At 49.8% G+C, this 20257-nt stretch overlaps 1 protein-coding gene across 1 annotated transcript in view; it reads right to left on the bottom strand.

Moving 5' to 3' along the window:
• Positions 1-2941: 2941 nt before the first annotated feature.
• ARID3B (AT-rich interaction domain 3B) overlaps positions 2942-20257 on the bottom strand; it is a 31688-nt gene continuing 14372 nt past the window's right edge. Inside the window, exons 4-9 of the mRNA XM_058811126.1 lie at positions 20128-20200; positions 9504-9687; positions 7139-7392; positions 6262-6519; positions 4459-4554; positions 2942-3462 (exon numbers count right to left, since the gene is read on the bottom strand). Of these exons, the coding sequence (XP_058667109.1) occupies positions 3284-3462; positions 4459-4554; positions 6262-6519; positions 7139-7392; positions 9504-9687; positions 20128-20200 (1044 nt within the window). The 3' untranslated portion in view covers positions 2942-3283. The remainder of the gene's footprint in view (positions 3463-4458; positions 4555-6261; positions 6520-7138; positions 7393-9503; positions 9688-20127; positions 20201-20257) is intronic.

Below are 20257 nucleotides of genomic sequence, written 5' to 3'. Positions count from 1 at the left end.
TTTACCCTCAGGGCCCTCAGGACACAGCCCAGTTCTCTGGGAATAGCTGGAAATTCTTTACCCTCACAGCCCAGCCGCTAGGAATAACTGGGAATTTTTTACCTTCAGGGCACAGCCCAGCCTTCAGGAATATCTGGGAATTCTTTACCCTCAGGACACAGCCCAGCCTCTAGGAATAACTGGGAATTCTTCACCCTTAGGACACAGCCCAGCCTCTGGGAATAACTGGGAATTCTTTACCCTCAGGACACAGCCCAGCCTCTGGGAATAACTGGGAATTCTTTACCCTCAGGACACAGCCCACTTGTCTGGGAATATCTGGGAATTTTTTACCCTTAGGACACAGTCCAGTTCTCTGGGAATATCTGGGAATTCTTTACCCTCAGGGAGCAGCCAGGGGCACAAAGCAGGCGTGGGGGTCACGGTGTGAAGAGGTAGAAGTTTATTGGAATATAAACATTCAGATAACCTGTAAGATAGAAAAAACCCAACAACAACATATACAGACACTTGTTGGAAGGAGACGTTGAGGTATTTATCCACCGCCTAGGCTATCACATTTTGTTTTTATTTACTTATTTTATTATTTTTTTTCTTCTCTTTTAAATAGGTAAGAAAACTAGTTATAGCAAGGCTGCTGCAGCTGTTTGGAGAGAACATGTGGCAGAGAGCAGGCACAGCAGCCTCCCCCTCAGGCCGCCCACCCTGCTGCCTTCCCCGCAGCCCCGGGGCAGGCTCGGCTGGCTCTGCCCCACCGAGGGGCGAGCTGGGGGCTGCCCGGGGCTGCCCGGCTGGTGTGAGGAGCTGGGGGAGGATGGAGCACCGCCCATCCATCGGGAACGTCCTGCCGGCAGCATCAAACCCTGAGTACGACACGGGCCCCCTGCTCGGCCTCCCCCCGCTCTGCTGCTGCTGGTTCCAGCACTCCCTGCACCCAAAGCCTGGCAGCTCAGCAGGAGACCCGCAGCTCAGGCTGCCAGGGCCAAAGCCAGGCTGAGGGAAAGGGTTAACTCTTCACAGTCTGGATGGTCCTTGTCACCCCCGGGCTGGGAAAAGGACCCGTTTATTGTTGCAGCTTATTTAACTGAGGTATCTGTTACGCTTCCCGACCTGATTCTTTCCCTGAATTGGATACAAAACAATCTGTTAGTCCCTGGCTAGTTCCAGTCTAGGTTGAGTAAAGCTTATAAACATTAATACTCTAGTAGTGTCCAAGCAAGTTCAGTGATTCGAGTGCCTTTCTGTGCAAGAAAACACAACATTAGCAAGTGAGACAAAGCAGCCCCACCCCGGAGCAGCCTCTGCTCCCCCGGGGCCAGGGAGCAGAGCAGAGGGAAAAGCAGAAAGTGCCCCAGTCCCACTCAGAGGAAACAGCCCAACCCCACCCAAGAATAAAATAAAACCACCAAAAGAAAACCCAAAAAAAAGGGAAAAAAAATCATCTGAGTCCCAGAGGCTGGAAAATCCTCTGGGAGTCTGTGAGGATGAAAGGAACCTGCAGGTCAGGCCGGCTTCCCCTGCTCCCTCTGAGAGCAGCTGGGGACACCTGGAGCAGCATCCCTCCATCCCTCCAGGGCATCACATCCCCATCTCCCGATCCCAGAGAGCCCTGGGGGCAGGACAGCCCTGGCACAGCGCAGGAAGCAGCAGGAGAGGCTGGGACAAGCACAGATCCAAGGGGCAGTGTCACCCCGTCCTGCTGTGCTGTCCTGGGATGGGCTCCTGGAGGGTGGGGAAGCCACTGCTGCTCTGCTCAGCCTCGTCTGAACTCCCTGTCTTTGGTGATCCATTAAAAGCCAACAGAAATAAAAGCAAACACAAATTCAGCAAACCCACCTATGAAAACCCCCCCAAAGCGATAGGATATGCCAACACTTCCTGAAGAGGTTAAAAACAACCCAACCCAACACAAACAAAAGCAACCCAACAAAGTACATAGCTGAGGTATTTCATCTGCTCAAAAAACCTGACTCGGGCCTGCAGCACAGGGAGGACGTCACCAGGGCAGGGGGGATGGCAGGGACGGCACCAGGGCATGGGGACAGGGGGACAGCACCAGGTCACCTGAGCAGCTCATTCACAGGGAGCTCTGCTTCCAGCTTCCGGAGCCAGGCAGGGCTGGATTCCCTGGGCTCTGCCCCTCCCTGTACCATGGCAGGGGGTTTGTTCAGAGCCCCAGATCCCCACATCAACCACCCCACCTGCAGCCTGTGCTCCTGCAGAGCTCCCAGAGCTGCTCCAGGGAGCCTGCACCAACCTGAGGGACCCTGCTATGGGGACAGAGCGGGGACATGGAACCCCAGCACGCCCTGGCCCTTTGTCACTCCTCAGGGACACTTGGGACTCGAGGGGTGAGGTGGCAGCAGCCAGAACCGAGCAGCTGATGGTGCCAGAACCGTGGAGAGGAGAGGAGGGAGGCTCAGGAGCCTCCCCTGAGGACATGGGGACACAGCAGGAAGGGACATGAGCAGATTGCCATGGGAGGACAGGGCCAGGCACCCCCTGGCTCTCAGGATTGTCAAAACACGGAGTTGTGGGTGGGAAGAGCCCTGGTGGCCCCTGGTTCCAGCAGAACCAGAGTTCCAGAACCAGGGTTCCAGGAGAACCAGGATTCCAGAACCAGGGTTCCCACCAGAACCAGGGCTCCACCAGAACCAGGTCTCCAGGAGAACCAGGGCTCCAGGAGAACCAGGTTCCTGGAGAACCAGGAACCAGCAGTACCAGGGCTCCAGGAGAATCAGGGCTCCAGCAGAACCAGGATTCCCAGCAGAGCCAGGATCCTGGAACCAGGGTTCCAGAACCAGGATTCCCAGCAAAACCAGGGTTCCAGGAGAACCAGGGTTCCAGCAGGACCAGGGCTCCAGGAGAATCAGGGCTCCAGCAGAACCAGGGTTCCAGGAGAACCAGGATTCCCAGCAGAACCAGGGCTCCCCTCCCCAGTCCTGGCCCTTTCCCTGCCCTGGTGACGTCCTGGCCAGGAGCTGTGGCCCCAGAGCCATCCCTGATTGAGAAACGCCAGGTGTGCCCCCCTCCATGGGAACACCACACACCCTGCGAGGAGGAGGAGGAGGAGGAGGAACCAAAGAGCAAAGGGGAGGAAGGAAAGGGGGGAGGAGGGAACAAAGCCAAAACAAGGCCGGACAAAGAGACGATGAAGGAAAACTCGCTGGCATGGAAAGGTTTCACCACCACCACCACCATCATCATCATCCTCCAGGTGCTGTGCAGCCACGAGAGCAGGTTCCTTGAGGTGAGGTATGTGTGCACTCCTGGGCAGTGCCCGTCACAGGGACCAGCTGGTGGAGGGCTCTGCGCCGGGCGTGCCCCGCGATGAGGTAGGGCTGGGGGAGCAGTGGGAGCTGCTGGAGCTGCTGCTGGAGCTGCTGGAGCTGCTGCTGCACGAGCTCTGCGTGCCCGAGCCGGCCAGGAGCTGCACCATGGGCTTCTGGGCAAACAGCACCCCTGTGGGCACACACAGGGTTAGAGTGGGCAAAGGGGAGGCTTTCCCAGTGCCAGAATCCCATCCCATCCCATCCCATCCCATCCCATCCCATCCCATCCCATCCCATCCCATCCCATCCCATCGAGGGTCAGGCTTTCCCAGCACCAGGATTCCATCCCAACAGAGACAGGGGTTAGGCTGGCAAAGAGGAGGCTTTTCCAGTGCCAGGATCCCATTCCATTCCATTCCATCCCGGGTCAGGCATTCCCAGCCCCTGGATCAGATCCCATCCCAGCACAGAGAGGGTCAGGCTGGCAAAGGGGAGGCTTTCCCAGGATCAGGATCCCATCCCAGCACAGAGAGGGTTAGGCTGACAAAGGGGAGGCTTTCCCAGCCCCTGGATTAGATCCCATCCCAGCACAGAGAGGGTCAGGCTGGCAAAGGGGAGGCTTTCCCAGCCCCAGGATCCCATCCCAGCTCAGGGTGGCTGGTCTGGCTCCTGTGCTCAGCTGGAGCCTGCACAGGGATGCTGACCCTAAAGAAAACAGATCCCAAATGGGTTCTGCCTTTGGGGAGAAGCAGCTGCCATTTGGGTTAGGGTGAGGCAGAGCCAGGATTCCCACCTAGGATTTGCCCAAGGATGCACAGGCATGGCCTGCAGAAGGGAACTGCTCCAGGGGACAATTCCCACTGGGAAAGCCAAGCAAAGCCCCAACTCAGGAGAACAGGGACAATTCTCCTTCCTATGAACGCCTCCACAGGGATTTCAAACTCCTTCCCTCAGATTTTAAAGCACTAATACCAAGGGAAGGGAGCTGCTCCTGCCCAGTCTAGGGAACAAGAATCGCATCCCGCTGCCATTCGGCAGGGACCACCCCCATCCCAGCTATTCCCGCCCCCCAGGAGGGCTGTCCCACTCCCAGGAGGGCTGTCCCTGGGCTGTCCCGTTCCCGGGAGGGCTGTCCCTGTGCTGTCCCATCCCAGGAGGGCTGTCCCTTTCCCAGCAGGGCTCTCACCGGCGTAGGTGGTGCCGTTGATCTCCACGGACATGTTGATGCTGCCGATGCCGTTCGGGGACAGGTTCAGCGCCGCCGCCGCCGAGTCTGCCTTGTCTTGTCCCAGGGAGGGAGGCACAGTTAGAGGGCACCGATCCCACTCCCTGCACCCCCGAGGTGAGCACAGCCCCCCTTTGTCCCCTCTTTGGGCCCACAGAATGCCCTCATTCCCGGGAGTGGGGCTTGGAGCACCCTGGGACGTGGCAGTATCCCTGTCCTCGGCTTTGAGGTCCCTTCCAACTCAAACCATTCCAGGACAAGGCTGCAGAGGTGCTGGAAGGCTTTGGTGAGGCTGGGAGCCTGCTGGCATTGGGAAATGTCTCCCCGAGGCCATTCCTGCCGCAAGGAAGGGCTGGGAGCACAGAGATAAACTCAGATTTAACTCTCAGCTGGATTTTGCTGTGCTCGGACTGCAGCGGCTCCAGCGGCCACTGGGGGGAGGGAAAAGCCAGGGAAACTCCATGAAAATCAGGATTTTCCACAGCCTGGGCAGGGATGGGCAGCTGAACATGGAACTCTTCCAGCCCCACAAAGGTGAGCCTGGATTTTGGGACTGTCCCTCCAAGGAGGGCAGCAAGGCAAAAAAAACCCTCTAAAAACTCCACATTGAACCTAAATGTTGTTAGCAAGCCATGCTGAGCTCATCAAAACCACCTCTCAGAGCATCTCCATCTGTTTTTTATGGTACAGTGGGGAAAAGAAGGGCAGAGAAGACAAGAGAGCCCCTACAAAGGTGGGAATCCCATCCCTGAATCCTCAGCCTGTTTCTGTTTGTAGGGACTGCAATGGCTCCCAGCGTTTGGATTTAGTTCAGGGTAAAAGCAGAAGTGAGGTGAGGGAATAATGAAGACTCCTGGATAAAATTTGTATTCCCTATCAGTGGCTCTTGTGGTTTTGATGTGGAATTTGGTTGGATGCAGAGCTGCCAGGAACTGGGAGCACTGACATCACAGAAATCATTGCTAAGATTCAGGATGAACTGTTTAAATCCAGGCTGGGGAAGAAGCCCAGAAACAATCACATTTTTTTAAAAGTAATACAATCTAAAAAAGAAACAAGTTCTAAAAAAAGAACTGCTGCTTGGGAGGAACCTACTTGACCATTCCCACCCATATTTGTGGCCAGGCACCTCAAACCAGCACTGCTGGAGCAAGAACAGCTCTTCCTTGCTTCCAAGCTGGGCCAAACTTGACCAGCTTGGAGTTTTGGGAAGGTCACAGAATTCACAGAATCACCAAGTTGGAAGAGACCTTCAAGGTCATCAATTCAACCCAGCCCCAACACCTCACCTAAACTCGGGCACCCAGTGCCACATCCAGGCTTTGTTACACTCAGGGATGGTGACTCCACCACCTCCCTAGGCAGCCATTCCAGAACTTCATCACCCTTTCTGTAAAAAACTTTTTCCTGATATGCAACCTAAATTTCCCTTGGTGCAGCTTGAGACTGTGCTCTGGTTGTGTCAGTGCTGCCTGGAGAGACAGCCCAGCCCCAGCTGAGCACTGGCACCTTTCAGGAAGTTTAGGGAGTGATAAGGTCACCCCTGAGTCTCTTTTTCTCCTGAATCTGGGCTGGATTTGGATGAGCACGAGAAAAAGCCCAGCAAGAAAACCCAACAAAATCTTGCACCTGAACACCTCCATGCCAACAATGCTGGAATGGAGGTGACCCAGAGGTCACTCAGAGCTGACCCAGCCGTGTGTGTGTGACATTCCAGGCTGGGACCTTTCCCTCCCTGCAGCTTACTGAGGAGCTCAGCCTCACCTTTCCCGTTGATTTTGATCTTCATGGGGAGCTGCCGGGCCATGCTGAACAGGTTGCGCTGCAGGGCCTGCTGCACCAGCCGCTGCTCCTCCTCCGTCATGCGCGGCACCTTCTTCTCCGGGGGCTCTCCCGCCTCCAGCCTCTCCCTCAGCTGCTCCAGCGTGGCCGTCCTGGCTGCCACCGAGGCCTGCTGGCCACCCAGTGTCACCGGCACGGCCACGCGGCTCGGCATGGGCACCGTCAGCGGCACGCCGTCACCTGGGCCACGAGGGGACACTCAGCCAGGGCACACTGCCAGCACCACAGTCCCACATTCCCAGGCCATGCAGTTTATCATGGACACGGTCAGGAGGGGTCACTCAGCCAGGGGACACCACCAGAAGGGGTCACTCAGCCAGGGGACACTGCCAACACCCCGATCCCACATTCCCAGGCCACACGGTCAGGAGGGGTCACTCAGCCAGGGGACATTGGCAGGACCACAGTTCCACATTCCCAGGCCATGCAATGTGGCATGGACACGGTCAGGAGAGGTCACTCAATCAGGGGACACTGCCAGTGCCACAGTCCCACATTCCCAGGCCACACGGTCAGGAGGGGGACACTCAGCCAGGGGACGTTGCCAGCATCCTGCTCCCACACTGCCAGGCCACACAGTCAGGAGGGGTCACTCAGCCAGGGGACACGGCCCACACCACAGTCCCACATTCCCAGGCCATGTGGCTCGGCACGGGCACTGTCAGGAGAGGTCACTCAGCCAGGGGACACTGCCAGGAAGTCACTCAGCCAGGGGACATTGCCAGGAGGTGTCACTCAGCCAGAGCACACTGCCCACACCACAGTCCCACACTCCCAGCGCCGCCATGGCCCTGCTGACCTTTCCTGAGGGCCGGTGAGACGCGGGGGTTGCCGGTGGTGCTGCCCGGCGCCACGCCGATGATGGGGAAGCGGATTTTGGGGGGGGACAGCAGGGAAGGAGGCCCCGGCGGGGATGGGGAGTAGCTGAACAGCGAGGAGCTGTAGCTGGGCCGCCGGCCCTCGCGCCGGTTGCCGTCGATGGCAGCCTGGAGCTCGGCCGGGGAGCTCAGGGACTTCTTCTCGCACTCGTAGGCATAGAGGTACTTCATGTACCTGGAGAGGGACACACAGACAGGGATAATTCAGGTGGCACAGGGACAGGAGACTCATCCTGAGGCGCTCAGAAGGTTTGGAGTGTTTGGATGCATGGCTTGATATGGATGCGGTCAGTGTTTGGAGGAAAATGTGCCATTGGACATTCCTGATCCCATGAGGGTGGGGGAATTTCTTCACAACTGGAATATCCTCAAAGGATCATCCAGAATTCCCTCACAATTGAGTTATTAGCAATAAATCACCCAGAATTCCCTCAAAACTGAAATATCATCTATAAACCACCTGTAATCCCCTCACAACTGAACTACTCTCTATAAATCATCCATAATCCCCTCACAACTGAAATATTATTTATAAATCACCCAGAATTGCCTCACAACTGAAATATCATCTATAAATAATCCAGAATTCCATCACAACTGAAATATTATTTATAAATCACTCAGAATTCCCTCACGACAGAAATACTGAATATAAATAATCCATAATTCCCTCACAACTGAATTATTATTTATAAATCACCCAGAATTCCCTCACAACAGAAATATTGAATATAAATCACCCAGAATTCCCTTACAACTGAAATATCCTCTGCAGTTCATCCAGAATTCCTTCACAACTGAAATATCCTCTGCAGTTCATCCAGAATTCCCTCACAACTGAAATATTATTTATAAATCACCCAGAATTCCCCCACAACTGACATATCATCTATAAATGATTCAGAATTCCCTCACAACTGAATTATTATTTATAAATCACCCAGAATTCCCTCACAACTGAAATGTCCTCTATAAATGATCCAGAATTCCCCCACAACTGAAATATTTATAAATCACCCAGAATTGCCTCACAACTGAAATATCATCTATAAATGATCCAGAATTGCCCCACAACTGAAATGTTATTTGTAAATCACCCAGAATTCCCTCACGACAGAAATATTGAATATAAATCATCCAGAATTCCCCCACAACTGAAAAAAAGAGGCAAAAAGGCCAGGGCTGGAGAGAGGTGAGGGTGAGAATTCCCTTCAGGAGCTCATTAGGCTGAGGCACCATTTCTGCCTTTTACAGGCTTTACATTGGCCAGTCTATTCTAAGTATTTACTAATAATACTACTACTAATAATTATATTATAATATATATGATATATAATATATAAAAGACATTGTATATTATATTATTAGTAACAATAATATTTACTACTAATAATTTCCTATTAAGAATTACTAATAATAGGTATTTAGTAAAAGATATATCTAACAATAATAAAAGACTATCAACACAAACACCTAATAATAATCATCTAACAACAGCTAAATACGCAATAATAGCAAATATCCAACAGCAAATGTCCAATACCAGATAAATATCCAATAATCTTAATTGGATTATTCCAATAATATCCAATTATTGATATCATATATCAATATATACATTAAAAATTATAGTGATTATATATTTAAAAATATAAATGTAATGATATATCAATAATATATAATTTGTATATTATAAATTTATAATATACATTAATGATATATTTATATAAATATGTTAAATTTATAAAAGATTTATATCTTTTATACAATAAATAAAATATTAATAAATATATACATATTTATATGTTTAAATATATACATATTTATATCTATATAAGTATACTATGTATTTCTTATATATTTATATAAGAAATATATTTAAATATATGTTTATAAAGTGTTTATATATTTTATATAAAAATATATGTAATTATAAATACATAAATAGTTATCTATTTAAATATAGACATATTTATAGAAATAGACAGCATATATTTATTATATATTTACATAACAAATGTGAATATATAATTTTATATTTATAAAATGTGTATATTATATATAAGTATATTATATAAAATATTTTATATTCAAACAAATATTTATATAACTATATCATTTATTATTATATTTATATAATAAAATATATTAAAATTATATTTATAAAATGCTTATATATTTTATAAAAATATTATATTTATAAATAGAAAATATTTTATATTTAAACATACACATATTTGTATTTATATAAATATGAGTATTTTCTATTTCTCCTTCTAAACTCACTGTGTGCGCAGGGTGAAGGCGGCGCTGGTGATGGAGGTGGGCAGGTTAAGGCCTTTGGTGATTTCCCTCCAGATCTTCTTGTTGATGATCTCCACCAGCCCACCCTTCTCTGTCACCAGCTTGTAGAGCATGTAGAGATCCAGGATCTGCTTGGCCATGATGGGGATCCTGTTGATGGGAGTTCCTGGAGAAAAGAACATGGAGAGATGAGGGCACCACCTCAGGGGGATCCAGCTCTCTGCTTTAAGAGGAGCAGATCCAGGATCTGCTTGGCCATGATGGGGATCCTGTTGATGGGAGTTCCTGGAAAAAGGAACATGGAGAGATGAGGGCACGGGCAGCTCAGGGGGATCCAGCTCTCTCTGCCCTAACAGGAAATTCAGGGAATTTGCAGCCTGGCTCGAGGTCTTTCCATGGAAAACCCTTTCCTGTGGGTAAAGGGAATTAGCAGAGCAATAAAAACCTGCAGCTCCTGGAATAGAAAGAGGGGAAGTTGGGACTATTGAATGGGTTTTATGAGCTCAGGGTTCAAATCCTTGGATAAAAATGTTCCCTCATCCCTCAGGATGTGCTGTTTGCCTGGGAACAGCAGGAGCAAGGGAATCAGCACTGGAGAACATCTCTCCCCCACAGAATTCCATCCTCCCTCACATGTTCAACATTTGGAACAACCTGGAGATGTCACTTTCATATTTTTGAAAAATCCCTTTGCCAGGATTTCTTCTCCTGGGGAGCTGAGAAGCCTCAGAGAAGAATGAAAACAATAATTATCTGATTGCTTCTCCCTGTTTTGCTGCTTTGGAATGTGGTCTGGAGATTGTTTATCCAACAAATGGTTGCTTGATTTAGTTTTACATGAATTGTTTTGACTTAATGACCAATCACAGCCAGCTGTGTCAGACTCTGAGGAGTCAGTCACGAGTTTTTATCATCATTCTTTGTAACCTTCTGTGAGTTTTTATCATCATTCTTTGTAACCTTCTGTCTGTATCCTCTTTCTTTAATATAGTTTTAGTATAGCATAATGTGATATAATAAAATAATAAATCAGCCTTCTGAGAACATGGAGTCAGACTCATCTCTTCACCTCATCCTGGGGACCCTGCAAATCCCACATGGAGAGGTAAACAAAGGCTGCTCCTTCCACAGAACTTCCAGCCTCCCACTCCTTTTCCCTCCCAAACAATTCCCTGACAAGGCCACAGCAGCTCTGAGCATCCCCAAACCAGCCCCTCCTCCATCCTTCCTGCTTGGTTCTGTGTATTTTGGGTTAATCTGGAAGAAAATCTGATTTTTAACCTCCCCCTTTTTGGCAGCTCCTGGAAGCGCCAACGCCCAACCTTGGGGGATTGAGGCACGGAGAGGAAGAAGGAATAATAAAAAGCTGAAGTGGCAGAGCTTTTATTTGGCCTGGGAAACTCTGTCCTGGATCAAAGGGCCGCCCAGCCCATCCTGTCCCCACAATGGGCAGCCCCAGCCTGGCAGGAAGGCTGGGAGGGGGGCAGGGGACAATTGTGGAATCCCCAGTCCCCAGGGGAGGCTGGTGCCACTGCTGGCAGCCCCTGATCCCCAAGTTTATGGCCCTATAAATGAGTTTATTCCGTGCCATGAAAGGAGCCCTGCAGATGTCCTTGTCACACATCCAAGGGGGATTTTTTTTTCCTTGTCTTTTCTTTGGGAATCCCATTAGGCATTAGTAGCTTGTGGTGCCAATTCCCACAGGTTAACGAGATGCTGGATAAAACAGCCCAGTTTTGCAGCTCTAAAGGGCTGAAAACCTCACAGATTCAAAGTGTTTCAATTTATATCAATCCCATCCTTGTCCAAGCAGCCCAAGGAGCAGATCCCACAACCCCTTCCCATATTTCAGGGCCACAGACCTCTGAGGGAGCACAGAGGGAAACCCAAACCCTCCAAACTCTCTGTGGCTCCACCCCTGCCTCCCAAAAATCCTAAATTTCCTCTGGTTTTTTCCTGAGCATCCATTTTGTCTAGGGGTGACAGCAGCACTGGGAATCAGGGCATGATCAAGTTACCTCCAGCTGTCACTCATCACCTGAGTCACACCCGCAGGGAAAACAGGGAAATATTTCCTTCCAAAGCCCCCAGGACACCCCAAAATTCCCCTCCTTTCATTAATTAGCCACAGCAGCAAAGCCTTTGCTGGGCTGGGGGAGGATGAAGCCCCTCTCACCCCAGTTTTCCAAATCCAATTAAAGGAATGGCGTTAATTTGTCCAGCAGGGACTTTCATCCAGATGGAGAGTGAGAGGGTCCCTGTTTAGCTGAGTTTATAAATGTGTGTTTTTATCTAAATCTCGATTTAGCTGAGTTTATAAATGAGATTTTGGTGCACTTTGCTGTTTAAAGCAAAGCTGTCTTGGGGGTGCTGAGCTGATGGAATTATTGCAGCTCCTGGGACAGTTCTGTTCCTGCTGCAAAGTTTCTCAGCTGCACAAAGAAAATTTATTTTGGGGGAGGAAACCAAACTCGAGGTTTTATCTCAGTGGATTAATTTATATTCTGTGTAAACACATTTAGCTGAGTGTTTCTGTATAAAGCCCTGTTTAGCTGAATTTATAACTGTGTGTTTTGATCTAAATCTCAATTTACCTGGGTTTATAAATGAAATTTTGGGGCACTTTGGTCCTGTTTAAAAAAAGCTGTCCTGGGGTGCTGAGGTGATGGGACTATTGCAGCTCCTGGGAGCTCTTCTGTCCCTGCTGCAAAGTTTCTCAGCTGCACAAAGAAATTTTATCATTTAACCATACTTGAGGTTTTATCACAGTGGATAAATTTATATTCTGTGTGTAAACACATTTTGCTGAGTGTTTCTGTATAAAGCCCTGTTTAGCTGAATTTAAAGCTTTGCTTTAAAGTACCCCAAAATCTCTATTAATAAACTCAGCTAAATAGGGACTGATACAGAAACACTCAGTTAAATGTGTTTACACACAATACAAATTAATCCACTGAGATAAAACCTCAAGTTTGGTTTCTCCTCTCCCAAAATAAAATTTCTTTGTGCAGCTGAGAAACTTTACAGCAAGGAGAGAACTGTCCCAGGAGCTGCAATAATTTCAGCACCCCCTGGAAAGCTTCCCTCTCTCAGCTGTGCTTTATACAAGACCAAAGTGCCCCAAAATTTCATTTATAAACCCAGCTAAACAGGGCTTTACACAGAAACACACATTTATAAACCCAGCTAAACAGGGACTGATATAAAAAAACTCAGCTAAACATGTTTACACACAATATAAATTAATCCACTGAGATAAAACCTCAAGTTTGGTTTCCCCCTCCCCAAAATAAAATTTCTTTGTGCAGCTGAGAAACTTTGCAGCAGGGACAGAAGAGCTCCCAGGAGCTTGAATAATTTCAGCACCCCCTGAACACCTTCCCTCCCTCAGCTGTGCTTTAAACAGGACCAAAGTGCCCCAAAATTTCATTTATAAACCCAGCTACACAGGGATTTAGACAGAAACACTCATTTAGAAACTCTGTTACACAAGATAAAACCTCAAGTTTGGTTTCCCCCTCCCCAAAATAAAATTTCTTTGTGCAGCTGAGAAACTTAGCAGCACGGACAGAACTGCTCCGAGGAGCTGCAATAATTTCATTTTCCACTGCAATAATTCCATTTTCCACTGCAATAATTTCATTTTTCACTGCAATAACTCCACTTTCCACTGCAATAATCACATTTTCCACTGCAATAATTCCATTTCCCACGTGTTCCCCCAGCAGTGCCCCGCAGGTCCCGCGGTGCCGGTGAATTCCCGGTGTTTTCCAGAGGGATTTGGTGCCCCGGGGAAGGTGATCAAGGCAGGGTTTATTGGGCAGCCCCAGCGCTGCCACAGGAAAGGCTGAAGGGCAGGGCCTGGCTGGGCAGGGCTGTCAGGGCTGTGATGGATTACTGTCATCTGGCAGCGCCAGGATTAATGAGCCCGGGGCCAGGGGGCAGAATTCCAGAGGGAAAGGTCAGAGCAGGGGCCACGGCACAAGACTTTGCTGCCTTTTGATGGTAAACTGATTTTACTGTACTGGCAAGGCTCCTGCTCCGAGCCAGGGGAAGATCCTCCTCTCTGTTTCCTCAGAAAATAACTTCTCCTGCCTCTCAGCCCCGTAACTTGGCCCATCCCAGCCCCATCACTTGGCTTCCCAACTCCATAACCTGGCTCATCTCAGCTCCATCACTTGGATCATCCCAGCTCTGTAATTTGGCTTCCCAACTCCATCACTTGGCCCATCCCAGCCCCATAGCTTGGCTCACATCAGCCCCATAATTTGGCTCATCCCAGCCCCATCACTTGGCTCATCCCAGCTCTGTAATTTGGCTCATTCCAGCCCCATCACCTGGCTTCCCAGCTCCATCACTTGGCTCAATCCCAGCCCCATAATTTTCCTCATCTCAGCTCCATAACTTGGTTCATCCCAGCCCCATAGCCCATCTCATACCAGCCCCATAATTTGGTTCATCCCAGCCCTGTAACTTGGCTCATCCCAGCTCCATAACCCATCTCATCCCAGCCCCATCACTTGGTTCATCTCAGACCCATCTACTGGCTTATCCCAGACCCATAATTTTCCTCATCTCAGCTCCATAACCTGGCTCATCCCAGCTCACAACTTGGCTTGTCCCAGCCCCATCCCTTGGCTCATCCCAGCCACACCACTTGCTTCATCCCAGTCCCATAACTTGGCTCACCCCAGCCCCATAACCTGGCTCATCTCAGCTCCATAGCTTGGTTCATCCCAGCTCCGTATTTTGGCTCATCCCAGCTCCATAACCTGGCTCACATCAGCCCCACGATTTGGCTCATCCCAGCCCCCTAACTTGGCTCATCTCAACCCTGTGTCCTGGCTCATCCCAGCTCTGTAATTTGGCTCATCCCGGCTCCATCATTTGGCTCATTCCAGCTCCATCCCCTGGCTCATGCCTGCTCTGTTATTAGGCTCATCCCAGCCCCATAACCTGGCTCACCCCAGCCTCATAATCTGGCTCATCCCAGCTCCATCCCCTGGCTCATCCCAGCCCCATAACCTGGCTCATCTCAACCCCCTAATTTGGCTCATCCCAGCCCCATCACTGGGCTAACCCCAGCCCCATAACTTGGCTCGCACCAGCTCCATCACTTGTTTCCTCTCAGCTCCATCCCTTGGCTCATCCCAGCCAAAGGAGGGGCACAAGGAATCTGTTCCCACTGGGAAAGGGAAGCTGCAGAGTCATCCCAAGGGCTCCTGGTTTTCTGAGCAGAAAGGCAGCCACAATCCAGGTTTCTGGGATAAAGGGTTTCCCAGAGGAAGGCTGACTGGAGCCATAAACATCTGTGGCCTTTCAGGGAATGTCTACCACATAATTCACAGAATCACCAGGTTGGAAGGGACCTTCAAGATCATCAGGTCCAACCCAGCCCCAACACCTCACCTAAACCCTGGCACCCAGTGCTACACCCAGGCTGTGTTAAACACACCCAGGGATGGGGACTCCACCACCTCCCTGGGCAACCATTCCAGAACTTTTATCACCCTTTCTGTAAAAAACTTTCTCCTAATATCCAAACTATATTTTCCTTGAAAAGCTTTTTCCCCTCCCTAACCCCCTGAACTGAAGTAGATGTGTCTGATTTGGCCCCTACAACCAGCAGAAATTCAGGATGCCCTGAGCAATATAGTTTTGTGTTACCCTAAAAATCACATCTGGAAAGTAATGACACTTTCTTAATTCTTATTGATTAGCACCTGGTTAAGAGAGGAACGTGGGACAAAGTGTGGGTGCAGCCACAGGTGCCCAGATCACCTCCATGCCATGGGCACTTGCTCCAAAGCTTCTTTAAAAGACAACCAACCATCAGAGGGGCTAAACAGCAACTGGGCAATTAATCTTGAAGAAAAAGGAGCTGAACAAAACTATTAAAAAAGCACAATTGTTGATGAATCAAATAAGTCAATACAGTCTCCTCTGTTCCCGAGAGCCTCAGGAACAGGCCTCTGACCTGTCAGACCTCAAGCTGGAGATGCAGACTGAGGAAAACTGCCCCAAAAATGGGTTTGAGGTGAATTTTATGGCTTTCCTTGGCCTCCATGCCAGAGATTCCCTTCCACACAGGGATTTCCAGCAGCCTAAGCCACGACTTGTCCTGCACAAAGAGCATTTAATCACACCCAGCTCCGCTTTTTAATCACCTCCCACCTACCCTTATCCAATTTCCTCACACAAGTGTCCATTTTACAGCAAGGAACAAAGGAGGTGAGAATCCCCAGGGTTTGTTCAGCACAGAGATGTTGAAATCTCACTAAAATGAGATTTTTTTCACTCCCACTGCAGTGAAAACCAGGCAGGGAAAAGACATTTTTAAGGCACAACCTGTAGCAGGTAAATAAAAAGCTGCTCTTCCCACTCCAAATATGTTCAGGGGAGATTCTGTAGCAGGCAGCCAGAAGGAACAGGTTTTCCCCCCAGGAAATTGGGAAAGCCCACAGTGATTTGAAATAATACTGAGCCAAATCTCAAGAAAAACAGAATTTCATGTTTCATCTTTGAAGGGAGGCACAGTAATTCCGTGGGGTGTGGGAATTCCCAGCTGAACAGAGGGAAAATTCATTTTACAGCAGCAAATCAATTCCACATCCCTGAGCTGTCTCAGCTCCTGGTTTGCTCAAATCCCTCACCAAGGAGAGATCCTGGCTGGTGCAGGGGTTCAGCCTGAGATTGATGGGGTTTGGCTCTCCAGAGCTGGCAGAAAAAGGAACAGGGACCCCATGGGGAGCTGCAGTCCTTGGAATGGAGATCCCAGGGAGAGCTGCAATCCCTGATCCTGCCCTGATCCCATGGGGAGCTGCAATCCCTGATCCTGGGGATCCCATGGGGAGCTGCAATCCCTGATCCTGCCCTGATCCCATGGGGAGCTGCACTCCCTGATCCCATGGGGGGCTGCAATCCCTGATCCCATGGGGAGCTGCAATCCCTGATCCCATGGGGGGCTGCAATCCCTGATGCCATCCTGATCCCACAGGGAGCTGCAATCCCTGACCCTGCCCTGATCCCATGGGGAGCTGCACTCCCTGATCCCATGGGGAGCTGCACTCCCTGATCCCATGGGGAGCTGCAATCCCTGATCCTGCCCTGATCCCATGGGGAGCTGCAATCCCTGATCCTGCCCTGATCCCATGGGGAGCTGCACTCCCTGATCCCATGGGGGGCTGCAATCCCTGATCCCATGGGGAGCTGCAATCCCTGATCCCATGGGGGGCTGCAATCCCTGATGCCATCCTGATCCCACAGGGAGCTGCAATCCCTGACCCTGCCCTGATCCCATGGGGAGCTGCACTCCCTGATCCCATGGGGAGCTGCACTCCCTGATCCCATGGGGAGCTGCAATCCCTGATCCTGCCCTGATCCCATGGGGAGCTGCAATCCCTGATCCTGCCCTGATCCCATGGGGAGCTGCAATCCCTGATCCCATGGGGAGCTGCAATCCCTGACCCTGCCCTGCACCAGGACCCCACAGAGCTGCAATCTTTGACTGAAGACAGAAAACAATCAGGATGGGAGTTCATAACCTGGAGCTGTAATTGACAATTACCTCCAATATGCAAACTGACCAGAACTCATGAAAGTGAGAGACCTCATGACCAGCTGTCCATTTTTGTGACCATTTTGGGTCCATTTTGGCTGGGTTTTGGGCTCATCCTGTAGCCTTGGCTGATCTCTTGTGCTGCCCAAGGTGGATCCACTGAGGAGATCCCTTTAATAAATCCCTGCTTTATTCTTGAGCTCAGTCCAGTCCCTGTTCTAGCTCAGCCTTCCCAAGGCATCACCCCCAGCCCTGCTGTCCCACCTTCCCTGTGCCCACCTGCCCCTCCCAGGAAGAAAACCCCACAAAGGCCAGTTCCAGCTTGTCTCTGGTGTCCCCTTCTAGGAACAAAACCCCACAAAGGCCAGTTCCAGTCTCCCAGAAAGAAAATCCCACAAAGCCCAATGCCAGCCTCCTTCTACTGTCCCCTCCCAGGAACAAAACCCCACAGAGGCCAGTTCCAGCCTCCCAAGATCAAAACCCCAAAAAGACCAGTGCCAGTTTGTCTCTGGTGTCCCCTTCTAGGAACAAAACCCCACAAAAGGCAGTTCCAGCCTCCCAGGAACAAAACCCCAAAAAGACCAGTTCCAGCTTCCCTCTTGTGTCCCTTTCTAGGAACAAAACCCCACAAAAGGCAGTTCCAGCCTCCCAGGAACAAAACTCCACAAAGGCCAGTGCCAGCCTCCTTCTGGTATCCCCTTCCAGGAACAAAACCCCACAGAGGCCAGTTCAACCTCCTAGAAAGAAAACCCCACAAAAGGCAGATCCAGCTTGTCTCTGGTGTCCCCTTCTAGGAACAAAACCCCACAAAGGCCAGTTCCAGCCTCCCAAGAACAAAACCCCAAAAAGACCAGTGCCAGCCTCCTGCTGGTATCCCCTTCCATGAACAAAACCCAAAAAAGGCCAGTTCCAGACTCGTAGAAAGAAAACCCCACAAAGGCCAGTTCCAGCTTGTTTCTGGTGTCCCTTTCTAGGAACAAAACCCCACAAAGGCAGTTCCATCTTTCCAGGAACAAAACCCCACAAAGGCCAGTTCCAGCCTCCCAGAAAGAAAACCCCACAAAAGCCAGTTCCAGCTTCTTTCTGGTGTCTCCTCACAGAAAGAAAACCCCCAAACCCCACAAAGGCAGTTCCAGCCTCCCAGGAACAAAACCCCACGAAGGCCAGTTCCAGCCTCCCTCTGATGTCCCTTTCCATGGTTTCTGCAGCTCCAGGGCCCTTTTATGGCTTTTGGGAACAACCCTACACATCTGATCTGTGTTAGAGCTGCTCCTTCCCAGGGGCATCCCAAAACCATCCCAATCTTTTCATCCCTGCAGTGAAATCCCATTAATCTCTGCAGTTTCTGCTCCCTCAGCTCCTCCTGGCCAGCAGCAAATCCCTGGGTTTAAGGTTTTTACAGGGGGATTTTTATTGGCAGAGCTGATTCCCGGCCCCACAGACACCAGGGGCAAATTGAGCAGCTCTTCACACTCTGCTCTCAGGAGAGGAGATGGATTTGGGGTTTTTTGGGAACCAGGCAGTTCTTGAGTCTGGGATTGGGATGTCAGAAACTTTGCTCAAAGGGGAAGAGTTGGATTTGGGGTTTTTGGGAACCAGGCAGCTCTTGAGATTGGGATTGGGTTGTTAGAAACACTTTGCCCTCAGGAGAGCTGGATTTGGGGTTTTGGGAACCAAGCAGCTCTTGAGTCTGGGACTGGGATTATACAAACACTTTGCTCCAAGGAGAGGAGTTGGATTTGGGGTTTTTTGGGAACCAGGCAGCTCTTGAGTCTGGGACTGGGATGCTGGAAACACTTTGCTCAAAGAGGAGGAGCTGGATTTGCGTTTTTTTGGGAACAAAGCAGTTCTTCGGCCCAGAATTGGGATGTTAGAAAAACACTGCTCTCAGAAGAGCTGGATTTGGGGTTTTTGGGAACCAGGCAGCTCTTCAGATGGGGACTGGGATGTCAGGAACACTCTGCTCTCAGGACAGACAGATTTGGGGTTTTTTGGGAACAAGGCAGCTCTTCAGACTGAGATTGGGATGTTAGAAACACTTTGCTCAAAGAGGAGGAGCTGGATTTGTTGTTTTTTTTTTTTTTAAACCAGACTGGGATTTTAAAAACACTTTGTTCTCAGGAGAGGAGATGGATTTGGGGTTTTTGGGAACAAGGCAGCTCTCGAGTCTGGGATTGGGATGTTAGAAACACTTGCTCAAAAGGGAAGAGTTGGATTTGGGGTTTTGGGGAACCAGGCAGCTCTTCAGAATGGGATTGGGATGTCAGAATCACTCTACTCTCAGAAGAGCTGGATTTGGAGTTTTGGGGAACCAGGCAGCTCTTGAGTCTGGGACTGGGATTTTAAAAACACTCTGCTCTCAGGAGAGGAGCTGGATTTGGTTTTTTTTTTGGGAACAAGGCAGCTCTTGAGTCTGTGATTCAGATGTTAGAAACACTTTGTCCTCAGGAGAGCTGGATTTGGGTTTTTTTGGGGGAATAAAGCAGCTCTTGAGTCTGGGATTGGGATTTTAAAAACACTTTGCCCTCAGGAGTGACAGATTTGGGTTTTTTTTTGGGAACCAGGCAACTATTGAGTCTGGAATTAAGATTTTAAAAACACTTTGCACTCAGAAGCGACAGATTTGGGGTTTTTTGGGAACAAAGCAGCTCTTCAGCCCAGGATTGGGACATCAGAAATGCTTTGCTCACAGGAGAGGAGATGGGTTTGGGCTTTTTTGGGAACCAGGCAGATCTTCAGAAAGGGACTGGGATATTAGAACCACTCTACTCTCAGGAGAGCTGGATTTGGGGTTTTTGGGAACCAGGCAGCTCTTGAGTCTGGGATTGGGATGTCAGAAACACTTTGCTCTGTGCCACTGACACCTCAGGGCACAATTAATTTAATCAAATTAAAATAATCTAATTTACAGGGCAGATCTCCCTGCTGCTGCCCTCCAATACCAAGGGCAATGCCCCAAACCCCAGGATTTGTTTTTTCCAGCCTGAGGAGGGAAGAATTCCCTCTCCTGCCCCGTGTCAGCCCTGAATGCCAGGAAAGCTCACTCACCCCTCTTCTGCATGAAGATGAAGAGATCATCCAGGAACTCCTTCCTCTCAGGGTCACTGTCCAGCTCGTACAGCTGGGGGGACAAAGCACAGTGAGGGCACAGCTCCCACCAGACAGAACATTCCAGAAT

The sequence above is a fragment of the Ammospiza caudacuta genome, chromosome 10, assembly GCF_027887145.1.
Source record: "Ammospiza caudacuta isolate bAmmCau1 chromosome 10, bAmmCau1.pri, whole genome shotgun sequence".
Taxonomy (NCBI): domain Eukaryota; kingdom Metazoa; phylum Chordata; class Aves; order Passeriformes; family Passerellidae; genus Ammospiza; species Ammospiza caudacuta.
The sequence above is the reverse complement of the archived record's forward strand: the minus strand, read 5'-3'. Positions and strand labels throughout refer to the sequence as shown.